This window comes from Rattus norvegicus, chromosome 9 (genome assembly GCF_036323735.1).
Source record: "Rattus norvegicus strain BN/NHsdMcwi chromosome 9, GRCr8, whole genome shotgun sequence".
Classification (NCBI taxonomy): domain Eukaryota; kingdom Metazoa; phylum Chordata; class Mammalia; order Rodentia; family Muridae; genus Rattus; species Rattus norvegicus.
The window spans coordinates 83,513,196-83,533,309 of record NC_086027.1 but is presented as its reverse complement, the minus strand read 5'-3'; the positions used below and the strand labels follow the sequence as shown (position 1 = coordinate 83,533,309).

Sequence of the window (20,114 nt, the reverse complement as noted above, 5' to 3'; positions counted from 1 at the left end):
GGGCGGGGCCGCCCGGGTTAGGGGCTGGGCTTAGTATGGGGCGGAGCGAATGCTTGAGGGGCGGGACTTGCGCGCTTACGCGCACGCGCCTGGACTGGTTGCGTCGAGAGTGCGTGCGTCCGTACGTGTTTGCGTCTAGTCACAGTTCCCGCCATCAGAGGGTTTAGGTGTGCTAGGGGAGAGACCGGCCTCGCTGTCTGGGACTACGGGAGCTCTTTCCTTCCGAACCTCTTGGCCCCTCCCCCTCCGCGGGAACTTTATGCTTCCGGCATGTTTGTCCGGAGCTGGGACCCTCTGGCACAGGTAAGGCGAGCCAGGACAGCTTCTGAATTGAGCCGTTTTCCTCGGCACCCCCCCCCACCCTGTGCGGTCCGCCCACTCGGCGTCCACTTCAGAGTTCGCCGGGCTGCTTCTCAGCCCGCCCCGGGTCCTTGGACTCTCCCTATGCCTACAGGTGCCCCCATTCGAGTATTTCCTCTTTACTTTCTTTCTCTTTTAACGAAGTCCTTACTGTCACTTGCTTTCTGCATCCTAAACCTGGCTCCTCTTCACCAGGGTTCAGGTGGTCTCAGCTTGCCTCCTTGCAGGGCCTGCTGTCTTTACAGGTGACTTTGTTGCCACATATTCATCAAGACCTTGGATACGGTACTCACTCGCCCTCTTGACCATTCTTTACTTTTCTACTCCCCTTAAACATTACTCGCTAAAAGGGAGTGTAATTTTTGTCGTGCTTTGGTTGCTACCCGTATCTAGCCATGACACTGACGATGTCCAGTTTACCAATTTTAAATCAAGATCTGGCGAAAAATAGAAAAGTAATTGGTAATAAAGTTCCGTGTCGTTGGAAAGTTGTACTGTAGTGTTCAGATTTTCTTTTGGCGAGTTACGGTATCTAATGCGTCTATAGTTGAAAGAGCTAATCTAAGAGGGAATTGTTAAGAGGGCATTTGGATTTATTGGGTTAGGTATTAGAGGAGGATTCTGGACCAGACAGATAGACACTATTGTGCTTGTATGGTACGTTTGTGATTTGTCATGTTAATATGTGGGTGAATATCCAAAAGAATAGTGTTGCATACTGGCAAAAGGTAAAGGAGGGACTGAAAAATCCAAGGACAGATGTAATCAGTTGTCTTGATAAAAAAATTTTGGCACGGTAAAATAATTTAGTTTTGGACTGGGGTTCTCTTCTCTTGCTCTCCAAGCTTTAAATTCTACTATATGTTGATAAATTGAGGATTTTTATTTTCAGCTCCATATTCAAATAGCTGACTGCTTAACATCTCAATCTGATTTTTTTCCCTTAGGAATTTCAAATATGACATTTTAAAAAACTAGAGTCTGGATTTCTCTCTGTACCCAAATTCTCTTTTTTTCCAGTGTCCACTACCACAAGTGACGTGCTCATTTTGATGCCATATATCCATTTGTTTAGTTACACTGGGTAGAAACTTAAGAGGCAGTCTTGATTTCTTCATCCTATGTGTTCATATCCTTTCCAAGTTCTGTTTTACGTCAATATATGTTTTGCATCTATTTCTGGCCATCTTCACTTTTATTTTTCTAGTTCAAACCACGTTCTTTTTCATATGGACTTGATCTCCCTTGCACTTATTCTCACAGGTAAAATAGGAATAAGAGTTCTTATCTTAGCTGGGCAGTGGGAGGTAGGGGCAGATGGATCTCTGAGTTCAAGTCCAACATGGACTACTGAGTGAGTTCCAGGACAGCCAGAACTACGCAGAAAAACCCTGTCTCTAAACACCCACCCTGCCCCCAAAAAAGTTCTCACCTTAGTGGATTATTATGAGTGTTATAACTTGGTAAAGCATTGACATACAGAAACTGGCAAGTAAGAATTAATTATTATTGTAAGTATGAGTTAAAAAAACACTTCTATCTGATCTCCCTGGGTTTTTTTTTTGTTTTGTTTGTTTTCTCTTCTTCCCAAACTCATCACTCTATTTATCCATTCATTCAAATAACATATAATTTCTTTGCTTGAAACCCTTTAGTGACTTTCCCATGGCCAAGGTGCTTATTACTTTACGATAAAATTTAAAATCATGTTCTGGGGATATAGTTCAATTGCTGGAGTGCTTGCCTAGCATGCACGAATCCCTGGATTTGCACTCCAGCACCACAGAGACAGGAGGATCAGAAATTCAAGGTCCTCAAATACATCGGCGTAGCTATAGACCTCCCTTTCCCCCAAGGAAAACATTTCAGAATCACAAGATTTTACATAACCTGGTTCTTAACTATTTGTCTCTCCCTTTCTTTTAACTAACCTGCAGCCACACTGACTTAATGTTAACACAATGTTTCTGGTTTAGGATTTTTGCATATACACTACTCTGTTTATCTGGATTGTTCCAGCATAGTGCCACCATCCTTCAATCAACTTATGCCTTAATTTTCAATTTGAAATAATACTTTCTCAGAGAAGCCTTGATTTTTTTTTTTTCCCTCTACTCTCAACTCCCAAGTTGGATAAAAGCTAATTTAGGCAGAACCCTGTCCTGCAAATACAACTGACCTCTTATACAGACACACACATACACAATACAACACAATGTAAAAATTAAAAAAAAAAAGAAAAAAAGCAACTCACTTTCACATTCATTTCTCAAGAATTGGTTAAATGCTTCAAATTGGAAGTTGCATAAGCTCGTGATGATGTAAAGTGTAAGATGCTGTAAGACCATCTTGTTTTGAAAGCATCAAGGGGGCTGGAGAGATGGCTCAGTGGTTAAGAGCACTGACTGTTCTGCCAGAGGTCCTGAGTTCAAATCCCAGCAACCACATAGTGGTTCACAATAAAAAAAAAAAAAAAAAAAAAGGAAAGCATCAGTTTTCAGATATTCTTCTCAGATGAGTTATTCTGCAAAGGCCACATCAAAAGGAAACAAGTAGGAATATGGATCAGCTGTAGGGTACTTGGTTAGCATGTTGGAAGCCTGGATGCTATTTGAAAATGAGCAGGGAACAAAGAACAAGCAAAGGTCTACAGTTAAGGATTTTTTTCTTATTCCTGTGTGAATCAGGAACAGGATTGTGTGAAATCATTCTGATTTCTAATCTTTTGTAAATTAGAGATAAATCTCATTTAGATAAAAAAATTTTTCTTTCCACTATGACATGAACTTTGTATACCTATTGTATGTAATTTTTAAAATTATATTATTGGTGTGGTGTCTGTATACATGTTCATGCAAACATGTAAATTTGGGTGCATGTGTACCATGGCATGTATGTTGATGTGGTCAGAAGACATCTTTCAGGAGTCCGTTCAGTTGGATCCAGGGGTCAAACTCATGTTATCAGGCTTGAGTAACTAGTGTCTTTTCCAATTGGGTAATTCTTTACAGGTTCTGTTTTATGATTTGTTAGGAAAGAAAGTCCTCAAAAATCTGTAGTTTCTATATTTTAGCAACAGGTTAAATTGAAACTAGTAAAGATGAGGGTTTTTTGAGACTGGGTTTCTCTCTGTAGAGCAGGCTGGCCTCAAACTTAATAGAGATCCGCCTACCTCTGCTCCCAAGTGCTGGGATAAAAGGCGTGCGCCACCGTGCCTCCCCTTCAGCCACTTCAGGCTCCCAGTTCAAGATGTGTTCATTTACGGTGGCATTTAGTTACTTGCAAGATGAGGTTTCTACAAATAGATAAGAGTTCTTGGTAGATAAGGAAATCAATATTAAAGTTTAATAACATGTTTTAGGGCTTTAAGAATTTATACTGAAAACAATAAAACAGTAAAGTGTTATAGATGTCAGACACAAGCATGGTTTTATTTTCTAGTTTGTAATGAGCAAGTAAAAAGGTTTACAATGGAGTTAATAGTATTAGTAACAGGTACTTAGCACTTACTGTTTGTTTTGTTGGACTATACTAGGAGTGTGCCTTAGTTCTTGTGGTCATGTGTCATATGCCTCCCTAATTAGGGAGAAAGCTATAAAAACAACTAGTGTAGACTTTAGTTCCTAAGGAATAAAAAGAATGGTTCTTTAGAAAGACTTTGTAGAAAAGGATTCATTGATGGGAAAAATAAATCCTTAGAGAATAGTGTCTAGGAAGTGACTCAGAATTCATTGATGAGGATGAACTGTGGTAGTGGTTAAGATTTTGGCTTCTAGCCACGTGTAGTGGTATGTGCCTGTAATCCCAGCCCTCGAAGAGTGGAAGTAGGAGGAACAGTAGTCAGCCTCTACTTACATAGCAACCCTGTAAAGAGGGTTTCAACCCCAAAACCAAAAAAAAAAAAAAAAAAAAGAGCAGGGTTTGGGCTTTACTTTTTCTCTTGCTGACTATCTTTTCTTTTCTTTCTTAATCTTTCTTTTTTAAAGATTTATTTACTTTTATGTCTTTTTCCTGCACATATGTATGTAAACCACATCTGTGGCTGGGCCTGTGGAGGTGAGAAGAGAGTGTCTGATCCCCTGGAGTTGGAGTTGCAGGTGGTTGTGAGCCAGCAAGTGGATGCTGGGAATTGAAACTAGACCATCTTCAAGAACAACAAATGACCTTGACTACTGAGACATTTCTCTAACAACCTGTATAAATCCCCCCCCCTTTTTTTTTTTTGGAGAGGGGGTGGTTTGAGGTTTATGCAGCACCAGCTGTCCTAGGACTGACTCTGTGGACCGGGATGGCCTTGAAAGTGCTTGATATTATACTTAGCACTATGCTTAGTTGATGCATGGCACTTACTTCGTGGAGTGGTGGCAAAAAAAAAAAAAATTAGAATTTTAATTAGTTAATCAACTTAATTATTTTGAAATTGGTTCTTGTGGAGTCCAGGCTGACCTTAAAACTCATTGTGTGTCTGAAGATGAACTTTGATCTGCTCTTCTGCTTCTACTTTCCAAGTGCTGGGATTAGAGGCAGGCCAGTTAACCAGGTGCTAAGGATCCAATCTAGGGTTTCCTATAGCACCCTACCAATTGAGCCATATCCCTATCCCAAAGTGATGAATATCTAAATTAGGGAAGCACTTTTTAAAAGATGGGGTTTAAAAGATGTTGAATAGGTGAGACTTGCCTGAATCTGGGCTGGAGAGATGGCTCAGTGGCTAAGAGCACTGACTGCTCTTCCGGGGGTCCCAAGTTCAATTCCTAGCAACCACATGGTGGCTCACAACCATCTGTAATGAGATCTGATACCCTCTTCTGGTGTGTCCAAAGACAGCTACAGTGTACTTATATACATTAAATAAATAATATTTTTAAAAAAAGACTTGCCTGAGTCATGAGGAAAAGGATGAACATAGGGAAATCAGGCCTAGCATGGTGGCACAGGCTTTTAGTCTAGCACTCTGACGGCAGAGGCAGGTGGACCTCTGAATTTGAAGCCAGCCTGGTCTAAAAAGTAAGGCCAGTACAGCCTGGCACACAGAGAAACCCTGTCTCAAAAACCAAACCAACCTAAAACAAAAACAGGGAAATGGAGGGACAGTAGCTGATCAGGCACCATGTCATTCACAGTTGTTTCTCCTGCTACACTGTCTTCTAACTGGAGTAAATCAGTGGATTTTGTCCAAATGAGCAGATGAGTTAAAAGTTGATATTGTTGTATTCAGGTTTGTGGAAGAATTTCAGAGAAAATTAGGCTTAGAGGGACTTAAAGTTAAGAAAGATTTTTTTTTCATGAGAGCTTTCCAAAAGGTAAGTAAAGACCCTTTTCCCACCTTTAAAAACTATAGCTCAACACACCTTAGAAGCAGCCTTTAGGACAGTTATGATGTAACAATGTTTCTAAAGTCAACAAAGGGTGTACTTTTTCACTGACTGAGTTTCAAAATCTAGTAGCCATAAATAAAAGCAAGACATACGGTGATGGACTTGGAGGTTCTTCCTACAATTCCTCATTCTCTACTGCAGGCGCATTCCTATTTTGGGAGGGGTGGAGAATCTTGCATTATATTTTAAATATTTTCAGTAAGTAGTCTTTAAATGAGTATTTTTATATACATGATTTGTTTTCTTGAGTTTTAATTTCATATGTTGAAATTTTTTAAAGCACACTTATATTTTCTTTAGCTGAGTTGATGACTCCTGGAGGGACCACTGGTAGAGCTGAAGAATATGAATAGTTTCTCAAGAAAAGTACATTGCTTTTGGCACAAGAAGCAGAATAACTGTGAATTATTATTACGTGGACTTTTTCAGTAAAAATCACTGAAAAGTAAGTTGTTTTTGTTTTGGTTCTATGTTTTTAGTATTATGCAAATAGGCAAGAATTGGCAATTTTTTTATGTTCACTATGTAATTATACTTTTAACGCCTCCAATATGTGTGAATTTAAGTAAGAGTTCAAGCAATCTTTGATTCCTGTTGACAGAAAGTTTAGCTATTATTAGGCACAGTGGTTTACTTATAAGTGAGGGGCTAAGACAGAATTGTTGAGTTTGAAGGTAGCCTGTACTGTACAGTGAGTTCTAGACCAAACTGATACCATGTAATGCCCTGTCTCAAAAAAAATTATTTTTTTTCTTTTAAAATTGTTTTTACATGTACTTCAGACTGAAAAAGAAACTCTTAAGCAAGTAGGGCAAGCTCTGATAACTTGTTGAGTGTTCAGAAATGGTTGTTCGTCCATTTAGTACAAAAACAGGTACTGAGCATATTTAGTTTTGCTGTACTTATTCTGTACGTATCTTTCAGTTTTTTTCATTAGAAGAAAACAAAGTTTGTTGAAGTGATTAAGAAAAAATTCAACACATAAAGTTATGAAGTAAAAATTTTATACTCATAACCAAAATTTGCATTTAGAATTGGATTTTTAAAATTCCTTGTATATTTTAGTGAACATGAAATTTTACCTATCAGTTTTATTTAATGATTTTTTTTAATAAGGTAAACTAAGATAATTGTGGTTTATTTTATTTTATTTTTTCTTTTTCTTTTTTTCGGAGCTGGAGACCAAACCCAGGGCCTTGCGTTTGCTAGGCAAGCGCTCTACCACTGAGTTAAGTCCCCAACCCCATAATTGTGGTTTATATTCCCTTTTGGTGCCCTAACCGATAATGAGATAGAAAGATGAAAGAATTTGTTTTAAGACATAAAACTTTTTAAAGAGAGAAATATAAGGAAAGATGAAAAAAACTTATGAGATGTAAAACTGTTTTGAGATGGACTTCCTGTGTATCTTTGATCCATACTTGTTGTATAAGTTAGACTGGCCTTAAGTCCACAGTTATCTTTCAAGTGATGGGACTACAGGTACTAACCACCATGCCATCATTTTTGAACACTGATACCTAATGAAATTAAAGAACATATTCCCTAGCTTCAAATAATATAGATAGAAACAAAGGTATAAATAGTGTTTATAATACAGTGTCAAAGTGTCTTCATAAGCACAAAGTATATAGGAATAAGGATTTAAATGAATAGCCTCAGAGTGGTTATGAAGAAGAAAACCAGCGAAAAGTAGTCAGGAAGCTTATAGAGGGTAACATCTATGTTGAGACTTGATTGTAGAACCAAGAGAAGGAATGAAGGCAGATTGGGGAAGGGAGAATACATGAAAACATAGACATGACTACAGTATGTAAAGATTCAGTGTCATGAGAATACATGGCTTTGGGAAAATCTTTTGAGTTGAGAAGGCTGGATTGAGGGGACACTTCCTGGGAGTGGGTAATCTGGCCTAGATCATGAGGCTTTGATGTCATGTTAATGTACTTGTATTTTATTTTGAGGAGAGTGAAAGGTCATTCAATAATACAAGATGGAGAGTGATTCTATTTGATTTGTAGTTTACTTAGAAACTTGCCTGAGGGCTGGAGAGATAGCTCAGTGGTTAAGAGCACTGACTATTTTTCCAGAGGTCCTGAGTTCAATTCCCAGCAACCACATGGTGGCTCACAGCCATCTGGAATGGGATCTGATGCCCTCTCCGTGTGTGTCAGAGGAGATCAACATTGTAATCATACAAATGACATATATAAAATGTTGTTTGTTTTTTTTTTTTTTTAATGTTGCCTGAAAAGGCATGTGGAATTAGAATTCTGACCTCCCATTTCTAGTCCAATACTAAGATATCATACAATAAAGTCAGAGCTAGTGATTCTGCCTTGGGAAGCTGGTGTAGGAGAGGAAAAATGTATCCTTTCTAATCCTGATAGACAAAATGGAAAAAACTCAAGGACTTGACAAACAATAGAGCCAGCAACAATTGCTAAAATGTATTACAAGTGTAGGTTGCTTGTTTAGCTTTCTGTAAGGTTATTAGTTTGAACAAAATGGCACATGACTAGGCAAGCCTATATAAATAATACGTTTTATTACTTTGAATTTATATATTTAGTTAATTGCTGATATTTAAATGTGGCCACAGTGGCACTCAGAAATTTTTGAGGATGTGAATAAAGAGCATTGGCCTCTCAAAATGTTTTTAAATGTCTTTTTTAATTCCTAGTTACTTTCTGTGCAATAACTATAGGCTTTGAACTAGAGGACCCCAGACTAGTCGTCTCCTGCCTGCAGGTGAGTTATGTTTGATTTGTAATTTTTGAACATAAATTAGAATCTTTTGCTTACAATATAAAATAAGTTTTATATAAAGTTCATTTTCATGAAGAAGGAAAAGATAGATGACCTGGCAAATTTGGTTCGTTTGCTAGTAGATTTGATAGCACTTGTACATGTTTTATCTCCTGAGTCATTTCTTTTACCTACCTATCCACTACAAATGGTTGATTTGTAACTTGTGTCAACATGGGATTTATTGAGGTCTTTGGAAAAAGAGATACTATAGAGAAGGAATAATTCAGCTTGGACACTAACTATAAATATTAATAGTACTATCGGCTGAGTATATGTGTTATTTCATCCCCCCAATATTATGTTGCTTGCTGTTGCATTTTATGGTTGACAGCACTAATGTCAGAGAAAGAGATTGCAAGTTAGTGACAGAATTGATTCCCAATTTCTAGACCTAGTATAATATGTGGGTTTTGTTTTGTTTTGTTTTGTTTTGTTTTGTTTTGTTTCTCTTTTTTTTTTCCGGAGCTGGGGACCGAACCCAGGGCCTTGAGCTTGCCGGGCAAGCGCTCTACCACTGAGCTAAATCCCCAACCCCATAATATATGTTTTATACTATCTTTTCTATGTTTTCCAGTTGAGCTATCTAGGCAGTAATAGTGTTCAAATGATGTTTAATTTATAAACTTATAAGCAAAAATTCATTTTAAAGATACTGTTTTAGGATTTGAAAATACATAAAACATTTGATTTAACAATTTTAGGTATTTTCACATTTATATATACAGTGCTGTTTGGTAACATTTCCTGTTAGTATAATTTCACTTGCTGACTTTTTGCAAAGCTAGTTGAGGAGTATTAGATATCCTATTAATGATTGCTATAAGTCACTTACAAGTATTAGAAGTTCATTCAAGGGGTTGGGAAGATGGTTCAGTGGGCAAAGTACTCAAATTCAAACCTGGTGACCTGAAATTGAATTCCCAGAACCCACTCAAAAACTGGACAGAGAGCATACATGCCTGCAATCCAGTGCACTCCTGCAGGGGACAGGCAGAGACAGAATTGTAGGAGGGTTATGAGTTCACTAGCCTGTGGGATGCAGCAGTGAACAGTGGTCTCAGACAATTGCTGTGCATGTGTGCCTCTACTCAAGCACACACGTCATACACACACGAAAGAGAAAAAAATAATTCATTCTGGAAACTTGAATATTTGTCCAAAGTTAAATTGCTTTATAGGAACAGTAATGCTGAATATTGGGTTGGGGGGGGGAGGAGGAAGAGGAGGAAGAGGAAGAGGGGGAGGAGGAGGAGGAGGAGGGAGAATGATGATGATGTTGTAGATTAAATGATTTCTTTTCCCTAATATAATTCTGGATGTTGAACTAGTTTGTTCATTCCTAATTTTTAAAATTCATTTGACAATATGGTGTACATGTGAATTACTGCTGACTAAATTATGTTGGGGTGAAACTCCAGATTTTAAGGAATGGAGTCAGTGAAGTTGATTTTTTTTTTTTTCCCTTTTCTTTTTTTCGGAGCTGGGGACCGAACCCAGGGCCTTGCGCTTGCTAGGCAAGCACTCTACCACTGAGCTAAATCCCCAACCCATGATTTTTTAACTTAAATTTAAATTCAAACTCTCTTATGTAAAAAGAAAAGAATGAGTACTTTAATGGTAAAGTCACCTAAATTGTGAATGGAATCTTTATTTCTAATTGCCATTATCAGCTAATTTATGAATGATGCAGGATATAAATACAGTTGCTAATAGATACAAAGAAGCATGTACAGAAGAAATCAAAGATGATTAAATTCCACCTGCCTTAGCTGTCTGTATTATTTGTGTTCTTCAACTGATCAGGACCTTTGAGTATGAGGATACAGAGATGAAAGAGATTTTTATTGAAATGGAAAACTATATAAGATGATTCATTAAGTATTAATCACTTGTAATTTTTTTTCTTTAGAATTCGTCAGGTGAACATATATTTTTGCTTTTTAATTTGGTTAAAAGCAATTTATTTTTAAAGAAAATATGTCTCCTCTGAAGATATATGGTCCTATCAGAATTCGAAGTATGCAGACTGGGATTACAAAGTGGAAAGAAGGATCCTTTGAAATTGTGGACAAAGACAGTAAAGTCAGCCTGGTAGTTCACTACAACACTGGAGGAATTCCAAGAGTGTTTCAGGTATAACAGATTTTGATTTGGGCTGGTTCCTTAGTGAAATCGTTTAGTAAATGGCCTCACTGTGTCATAGTTACAGTAATGTGGCCCTGCAAGGCTTCCTACTTCCAGGACACTAGAACTTTTATGAACCTGTTTTGTAAATTACTCAATAGTGTTATTGGGTTTAAAACAGAATAGAAAGTAGTCACCATTGTTGCAATGAAAACTAGTGGGAAAGATTTTTTTTTTTTTTTGGTTCTTTTTTTCGGAGCTGGGGACCGAACCCAGGGCCTTGCGCTTCCTAGGTAAGCACTCTACCACTGAGCTAAATCCCCAGCCCCGGGAAAGAATTTAGAGAGGTTTATGTACTGACTATTTAGCTATTTCAAATCTATATTAACAGCTGTGAACAGCGATGCATATCTATAATACTAACACTTAAGAAGTAGGGGCAGGAAGATCAGCAATTCAGTGCTATTTTGGGCCACATAACAAGTATGAGGCTAGCCTGGATTATATGAAACCCTGTCACAAAAAATCACATGGCATGGAACTATAAGCTAAAATCCACCCCCGTCCCCCCTCCCCAAATTAAAACAGTGGTAACAACAATAAACAAAACCCTATTAGGCCAGCTTTCATAGCACACTCCTATGACCTCAGCACTTTGGAGACTGAGCTAGTAGTACTTGTAATGCAAGGCCAGCCTGGACTACAGAGGTAGAACTTGACTCAGATGAAATTGGACACTTAGCACAAAGTGATAGGGCCATGAGAACCTGCCTAGGGAAACTTGGGAGCTAAATGTGAACTCAGTGGTTGCACTTGTGTAGTGTAGTGTACTTAGAACCTTGGATTCAGTTAATAACGTCTCTCACACACATCAGGGTGATCTGAGTTGATTCCCCCTTTCTTTTCTTTGAAGTAATTGCTAGATTCATATAATGGGATTTTTTTAATGTCTTTTAAAATTTAGTATCTATGTCTTAAATAATCCCATCACATGTCATAGATTTTAATGAATGGTTGTTCAAGTCATCTTTATAGCTTTTTTTTTTTTTTGACTTTGCTTAAAACTTGTATAATTTTTTTTATCTTTATTAAGTCGAGTATTTCTTATTTACATTTCGATTGTTATTCTTCTTTATAGCTTTATAGTTTGTTTTTTATGTTTTGGGTTGGTTTTTTGTTTTGTTTTTAAGATTTATTTATTTATTTATGTTATGTATGAACGCTGTATCTGCATGTTAACCTGCATGCCAGAAGAGGGCATCAGAACTCATTAGAGATGGTTGTAAGCCTCCATGTGGTTACATGTGGGGACCTCTGGAAGAGTAGCTGGTGCTCTTAACTACTGAGCCATTTATCCAGCCCCCTTGCAGTAACACGGTATAACTTCTAACTGTAAAAATTTGAAGGTTCTCTTACTTACCACTATCTTTGAAACATAAGGTGACTTAGTGGGTAACAGCACCTGCCACCAAACTTTGTGTGCTGAATTTGTTCCAAAGAGTGTCAGTTCCCACAAGTTACCTGTTGACCTACACATATATGCTATGACATATTCACACCATAAATATATATATATACATATATATATGTATGTGTGTATATATATATACACACACACATATACATACATATGTACACACAAAAAATTTAATAAAAAATTTAAATAGTTACTCTTTATTTTCTGAACTACTCTTGTAGAGCAAAGGGCTACTGCTATTTGTGTGAGTTGAATTTAAGAACATATCTTTGCATGAGAACATATTTTGATAATCCCAGCATTTGGGAATCTCATACAAGAGAATCACAACTGCAGGCCTGGTCTACATGGTGAATTTGAGACCAGTTTGAGGTACATAGTAAAACTATGTCTAAAAAAACAAAACACAAACAAACAAAAAACAGGATCTGGAGAGGTGGTTCAGTGATTAAAAGCACTGACTGCTCTTGCAGAAGATATAGGTTCAGTTCCTGTCACTAACATAGCATCTTACAACTGGTAGTAATTCCAGTTCCAAGGTATCCAGTGCCCTCTTCTGGCCTCTGCAGCACTAGGCATTCACATAGTATGCATGCATACATGTGGGCAAACAGTCATATTTTAAAAGTCAATAAGCCCTTTTTTTAAAAAATCCAAAAACCTATCATATCTTATGCACATAAAGAAACTATATTCATCATGCCTTGGCAGCTGTTCAAGAGGACTTGGATCCAACTCCTAGTACCCACATGGTTGTTCACAACTGTAACTTCCATTCCAAGGCTTCCAATACCTTTATCTGGTCTCTGAGGCCACCAGGCAAGAAACATATGTGAAGGCAGAATACCCATACACATAAAAATAAAATGCAGACTAAAAATTTATACTTATTGGTTTTTAAAGAAATATATGTTAAGTTTTATGCTCGTTTTATTGAATAAATTTTTCCATTTTTTTTATACTTTTGAACTGTGAAAGTAAGTTGCTTATGCTTTTGTATATCACATACATTCTGTTTAGGTATGGTGATACATACTTGTAACTCCAGTGCTCAGGATGTGGAGTTGGGAAGAACCAAGGCCAGACTAGTCTTTACTATATAGTTGGTTCAAGACCAGCCTAAGTTATATAGTGACATTGTCAAAACAAAGGCCAGAGATTGCTGAGAGGATAAAAGTACATACCAACCAATTACCATAGGCTGTCTGTCCTCTGACATTCATTGGCATGCTATTGTAACCGCCCTTTCCCTAGTACTCACAAAATGAATAAAATGTCATAAAAATTTGGTTTGAAAAGCTAAATGTGACCTGTGCATGATGGCATGTATATTTAATTCCATTACTCAGGAGGGCAGAGACTTGGTAGTTAAGAGCATTGCAAGTTTAGACGTCAGCCCGGTCTATATAGTGAGTTCCAGGCCAAGTAGACTATATAGTTAGTGGGACCCCATTATTTTTAAAGGTTCAGTGGTTAAAAGCACATACTTTGGGGGCTGGAGAGATGGGCTAAGAGCACTAACTGCTCTTCCAGAGGTCCTGAATTCAATTTCCAGCAACCACATGGTGGCTCACAACCATCTGTAATGGTTACCCTCTTCTGACATGTTTAATGACAGCTATAGTATACTCATATAAATATAATAATCTTTTTTTTAAAAAAGCATATACTTTTCTTGCTATAGACCCAGTTCAATTCCTAGTAGTCATGTGGAGCAGCTCATGATTGCCTGGAATTCTAGCCTCAGAGAATGCAATGCCTCTGGCTTCCATAGATGCCAGTACATGCCAAACTCAGACACATGCATCCTTATAATTAAACATAGAATATGAAAGTCATATATTTGAGTTAAATTTATCAAGGAAGAGGAACTCCTTTTGGAGGAAGGGAGAAAGGTAAATTGACGTATGAAGGTTAGCAGTTCTTAAACAACTTTATTATAATTTGTTGAGTATTTTAAAGGAAAAAATAATTTTTCTTTTTTCTTTTCCTTTTCCTTTTTCTTTTTCTTTTTCTAGCTAAGTCATAACATTAAAAATGTGGTACTACGACCCAGTGGAACAAAACAAAGTCGCCTAATGTTGACTCTACAAGATAACAGCTTCTTGTCTATTGACAAAGTACCAAGTAAGGATGCAGAGGAAATGAGGTTGTTCCTAGATGCAGTCCACCAAAACAGACTTCATGCAGGTAAGCACCAGTATGTCATGAGTCTGACATTAACATTACTAAAGGAAGGGCTGGGTATGGGGCTCACTCGGTAGTTTTGCCTAGCATGTATTCGGCTCTGGAGTCGATCCCTAACAGCTCAGTACATAGAAAGCAAGCATGGTGGGCATGCATGTAATCCCAACACTTGAGTAGAGGAAAAAGGATCCAGTTCAAGATTATTCTTAGTGGGCTGGAGAGATGGCTTAGTGGTTAAGAGCACTGGCTGCTCTTCCAAGGTCCTGAGTTCAATTCCCAGCAACCACATGGTGGCTCACAACCATCCATAATGGGATCTGATGCCCTTTTCTGGTTTGTCTCAAGACAGCAATGGTGTACTCATATACGTTAAATAAATAAATCTTGGGGTTGGGGATTTAGCTCAGTGGTAGAGCGCTTGCCTAGCAAGCTCAAGGCCCTGGGTTTGGTCCTCAGCTCCGGAAAACAAACAAACAAACAAACAAATCTTTAAAAAAAAAAAAGATTATCCTTAGCAACATGAGCTGTATGAGATTATGTGAGCACAGATCAGCCTAAGCTATACAAGACAAAGAATATGATCACTGCACACCTGTATTCCTGATGGAAAAATCCTCAGCTAAGTATTGGACTGAGTTAAGTGGAATAATACAAGAATTATGTTAAATTGATTCCTGGAATGTTAGAATAGTACAGCATGAAAATTAGTCTATATAATGTAAACATTAACATAACGGACAAAAAACCCATCTCAATTGATATTTAAAAAATTACAAAATTTATTCTTTGACAATAAATACTCTAAAAAAAACTATGGGTAGAAGAAAACTATTTTAGTGTGATAAAGGATTTGAATGTTAAGCCCCACAGCTAATCCACTTAAGAGAAAATCTGAAAGACTTTTCTCTAAAATCAATAGCAATATAAGGATGTCTGTTCCTGCCACTTCTGTTCAATATAGCATTTGAAATCTTGCCAGAGCAACTGGGCAATGAAGAAATAAAGGGGTGTTCAAATTGAAAAGAAGGAAGTAAATATGACTGCTCGGTGATTACCTTCCTCTTAGTTTTATTTTGAAGTGTAGAACATGAGCAAAGTGGAGGTGTAGCTCTAGTGAAACAGGCAGTTAGCAGGTACAAGGCCCTGTGCTCCTCTGTCCCGCCCCAGAGAGTGAAGATGGAGCAGTGTGAGCTTTCTCATCTTTAGTTGATATATTAGCACACCACTCTTGTAAAATAAGGGGTTTGTTCGTTCCTGTTTAGTAGTCATTTGTTCATACCACCAATCTTGACCAACCTTCATACCACATTAACATCAGTATGTACAATACTGAGTTCCAGTAAGGTGAGATGACAAATGCCTACTGTCCTGGCACCTAGGAAACTAAGGCTAAGGGACCTTGTTTAAAAATAGTATGTTAACTTTGCTGAAGAAAGGACAGAAGAGAAAGAACAGGAGGGACGTGTACAATATACTTGTAATATTACTTCAGAGCCAGTGGGAATGAGTTTGAAGCCAGCCTGGACTACATAGCAAAATCTTGTCTCAAAAAAGCATTTGAATATAGCACTGTTTAAATCTTGCACATTGGGAACTAATCTATATTTCTGTTTTGCTTTTGTCTACCATACCCATCGTATTAATTGAATCACAGTCCTAAGAATTAAGTGTGAGCTGGGTGGTTATGGTGCCTTTGATCTCAGTTTGAAGTGGGCGAGGAAGTTCAAGGCCAGGACAGCTAGTGCTACACAGAGAGACTCTCAAATTTTTTTTAAAAAGTAGTAATAATGCGTTTTTTAAAAATGTGTGTCGCTAACCGTGTCTTTAAATGCATTGAGAGGTAAGCATTTTATACTCACTGGAGATCCAAGAGTCTTTCTCATGCTAAGCAAATACTCTTATCACTAAGCTACAATTCTTGCTCAATTTATTTTTATTTCGAGATAGGGTCAGGCTAAGGTGCCTCTGCTGGCTTTGAGCTTTCTTTTTTTTTTTTTTTCTTTTTTCTTTTTTTTTTTTTTGGGGGGGCTGGGGATCGAACCCAGGACCTTGTGCTTCCTAGGCAAGTGCTCTACCACTGAGCCAAATCCTCAACCCCCCCTTTTTTTTTTTTTAAAGACATTTATTTATTCTATATAAGTACACTGTAGCAGAAGAGGGCATCAGATTCCATTACAGGTGGTTGTTGGGATTTGAACTCAGGACCTCTGGAAGAGCAGTCCATGCTCTTTATTGCTGAGCCATCTCTCCAGCCCCGGCTTTGAACTTTCTTACCTGAGCCTACCACATAGCTTGGATTATAGGCATGTACCATACACCCAGGCTTTCTAAAGAATGAATCCCAATAAATGCATGTTAGAGAATTAATAAATCAATGCTGTTATTTGCTGTGAGTATCTAATGTACTCTTTGATTTTGGCTAAATCATCTTAATTTTTAGGTTTAGTGGCCTTGATGCATAACAACACACATTACAAGGATTAGTATTGGATAGTATTAGATAGTATTTTACAAATACCTTGAAAAATCCAGCTGTGCATGGTGACACATATCTGTCACCTCTTTATTGATGAAGTGGGGACAGGACCATTGCAAGTTAAACGCCAGGTTAAGCTACAGATGAGATAGTAAGTGCTGACCACCCCGGACTGTTGAGCAATACTCCCTTTCCACCCTTTCCACAATAATAGTACAGGAGATAAAACAAGAAGAAAGGAGTTATAAAATATGTACTGGAGCAGAAAAGAATTAACATTGGTAGCATTATCTGTGTACAAGATAAATTGTTAAGTACTTAAGAAATAACACTAGATACTTTTCTTTCATCTAAGCAAAGTTTGAATCATAGTTTTGAATTTTAAAAAAAATGTGATTTAAGGAGAAGAGTGAATTCTAACAATCTCTGGGTGGAAAAGATGATTGGTAGCTTATACTCTAGCATTTAGATGATCTCCATGACAAAGGAAAAATATTAGCTAGAGTGATGTCACAGAGTAATTTCTTTTTGAGGTTCTAGGAATTGAACCCAGAGCCTCACAGATGCTAGGCAAGCCTTCAGTTGTGGAGTCACACATAACAACACGTTAATATCATTAACATTTTGAAATAGGGTTTTGATAATCTGTGCAGGTTCTCCCCAAACTTGTCTCCCACATAACATAATGTTAATATCATTATGAAACAAAAACCCACTATATAAACTAATAAGAGAAAGAACTCAGGAGGGAATTTGAAAAATGCAAAAAATGAATTCATGATGTAAATGAACCTTAAATATGGAAAAAATGCTCAGATTCATACTTAAACTCGATTTCCTTTTTAGATTTATTCATTTTATGTGTGCGTGTTTTGCCCACATGTATATATATATATATGTACAACTTGTGTGCTTAGTGCCTGTGGAGGTCACAAGCAAGCATTGGATCCCCTGGAATAGGAATTACTGATGGTTGTGAACACAGTGTTTGTGCTGGGCATCAAACTGAGGTTCTCTGCAAGAGCAGCAAGTGTTCTTACCCACGGAGACATTTGTTCCTAAACACTGATTTGGGTAGCTGGTGAAGAAAGCAAGATACCAAGTTCATATTTGTAGAGTACCTTGAACTTTTGAAAACAAATAAGGATTTTTATTTTGCAGTAGAAATTACTCTACTTGGTAATTTTTTTAACTAAAATCTTTTTAGCTACATTTATTTATTTTGTGGATATGTGTGTGAACTCATTCACCATGTGCATACACGTGAAGAGTTGGTTTTTTCTTTCCATCATATGGGTTCCTAAAGTGATTTAAGCTTGGTGACATGTACCTACACAAACACACAAATAACACAAAATAAACAAAAGGCAATTTTTTTAAATAAAAACTAAAATTATTTCTGACATTTTGACATTGGTATAAGTATTCATACCTAAGTTACAGTGATATATATTTTTCCATAGTATTAATTGTAAAATACTATGTTTCAGAATTTCTAACATTTTTCTTTTTGTCTTGTAAATTTTTACACTATTAAATTGTGTCACCTTTTTGTGGTCTTTATTATTTTGCTGGAGCTTTTATTCCTAAATGTTGCTATGTATATACTCTGTCAGAAAAAATTGGATATTTTGTCTTTTTTCCTCTTATTACTTCCTTTTCTATATTATTACATAGGATAATAATAATGAGTATTTTTGCTAAGTTACATGGTTTATTACTTTTTGTCCACCAGCTATGAAATCTTCTCAAGGTTCTGGTAGTTTTGGAACTATTCTGGGCAGCAGGACCTCTCAGAAGGAAACTAACAGACAGCTTTCTTACTCAGACAATCAGGTATGTTCATTTAATCATCCTAGCTTTTTAAAGAATTGATTAGCACAGATATATTAAGTATCCCCATAATATGGACTTTAGGTGATCTCTTGTGTAGCAGTGTCACAGTGGTACATTAGCATACCTGATTTCTTATCACTTTGTTCTTATAAGCAGTTTCTTAAATCTTATCCCAATTTTACCTTTTTATTGTTTTGGTTAGTTTTATGTTTTGAGACAGGTTTCTCTGTGTAGCCCTGACTCATGGAACTAGTTCTGTAGACCAACTAGTGAGTTCTAGGCTATCTGGGACTACAGAGCAAGATTCTTTCTCAAAATCATAAACTACAAGAAAATGAATGTCAGACTCAGTTTCTCACACTTGACTGTATCATAGAATCTCCTAGAGATCTTTTATAAATATATTTATAGGTGCTGATCTCAGTGGTAGTGCTGGGTGTCACACACAGTGAGTATTATACAAAAAGATTGGACTAGAAATAAATACCTAGTTGTATTTTTCTTTTTTAATTCTCCATAAAAATTGTTGCTCTGAAAAAATTAAAAATGACCTGGTGATGCAGCTCAGTTTCTAGAAGACTTGTTTAGCATGTATGAAACCCTGGATTTGCCCCTTGGAATCACATAAGCCAGATATAGTGGTGCATGTCTATAATCTTAATACTTAGGAAGTAGTAGGTGGAGGACTGGTTCTAGATAGGCCATCCTCTGCTAAACTTGACAATTTTGAGGTTGTCCTGGAGTTTATATGTGATCCTGTCTCAAATATGTTTTCACTTAAGTCAAAGATTTAACTGTCTCACATTTTATTCTTACAGGCCTCTTCAAAAAGAGGAAGTTTAGAAACTAAAGATGAAATTCCATTTCGAAAAGTTCTTGGCAATCCTGGTAGAGGACCGATTAAGACTGTAACCGGAAGTGGAATGGCTGTTACCCGGACTATTCCTTCTTTGACGCTGACATCAACACCCCTTAGAACAGGATTATTAGAAAACCGGTAGGAGAGATTTTATTAGTCCTTCAGAACCTGTTTATAAATGTCTTTTATGATTTTGAGGAATTGAGGAAGAAAGCAACAAGTAGAGAACACAGTTTTCATGTATGCTTACAAGTGTTTGTCATCAGTTTAGTCAGTGACATGTAGTGTAAGAATCAGGCTATTGGTTTTCTATCTTTGAACATGTTTTTAATTTTTTGTCTGGATGTAGGTGGATGTGTGTGTATAGATACATGTGCACATTTGTACGTGTGTATGAAAACTATGAGACAACTTTGGGGGTCATTCCTCAGATGCTGTCTACCCCTTTTTTGTGATAGGACTTCTCCCTGGCTTAGAGCTTATTAGCTAGCCCCAGGAACTGTCCCAGCACTGGTGTCATAATCGCATACCCTCCAATCCAGCTTTCATATGGGTCTTGTGCTTGCATGTTAAGTGCTTCTTTACTAAGGGAAATTTTCTTCCCAG

At 37.2% G+C, this 20,114-nt stretch overlaps 1 protein-coding gene and 1 non-coding gene across 16 annotated transcripts in view; one reads left to right on the top strand and one right to left on the bottom strand.

Annotated features, from left to right (window-relative positions):
- The window catches only part of Usp37 (ubiquitin specific peptidase 37), a 99,883-nt gene that overhangs the window by 34,539 nt on the left and 45,230 nt on the right, over window positions 1-20,114 (top strand). For 6 of the 15 annotated variants that reach the window (XM_063266507.1, XM_063266503.1, XM_063266501.1 and 3 more), the window contains 6 exons: window positions 6,039-6,183; window positions 8,422-8,489; window positions 10,459-10,682; window positions 14,169-14,340; window positions 18,549-18,649; window positions 19,468-19,646. In XM_063266507.1, the coding sequence (XP_063122577.1) occupies window positions 10,527-10,682; window positions 14,169-14,340; window positions 18,549-18,649; window positions 19,468-19,646 (608 nt within the window). In that variant the 5' untranslated portion in view covers window positions 6,039-6,183; window positions 8,422-8,489; window positions 10,459-10,526. Of the gene's footprint in view, window positions 1-81; window positions 304-330; window positions 5,937-6,038; window positions 6,184-8,421; window positions 8,490-10,458; window positions 10,683-14,168; window positions 14,341-18,548; window positions 18,650-19,467; window positions 19,647-20,114 lie in introns of those variants that run through there. The other 9 variants (XM_063266504.1, XM_006245294.5, XM_063266506.1 and 6 more) reach the window with 8 other exon arrangements.
- On the bottom strand, window positions 16,358-16,438 carry Trnap-agg59 (transfer RNA proline (anticodon AGG) 59). Its single transcript has one exon. It is a non-coding gene; the product is annotated as a tRNA-Pro (tRNA).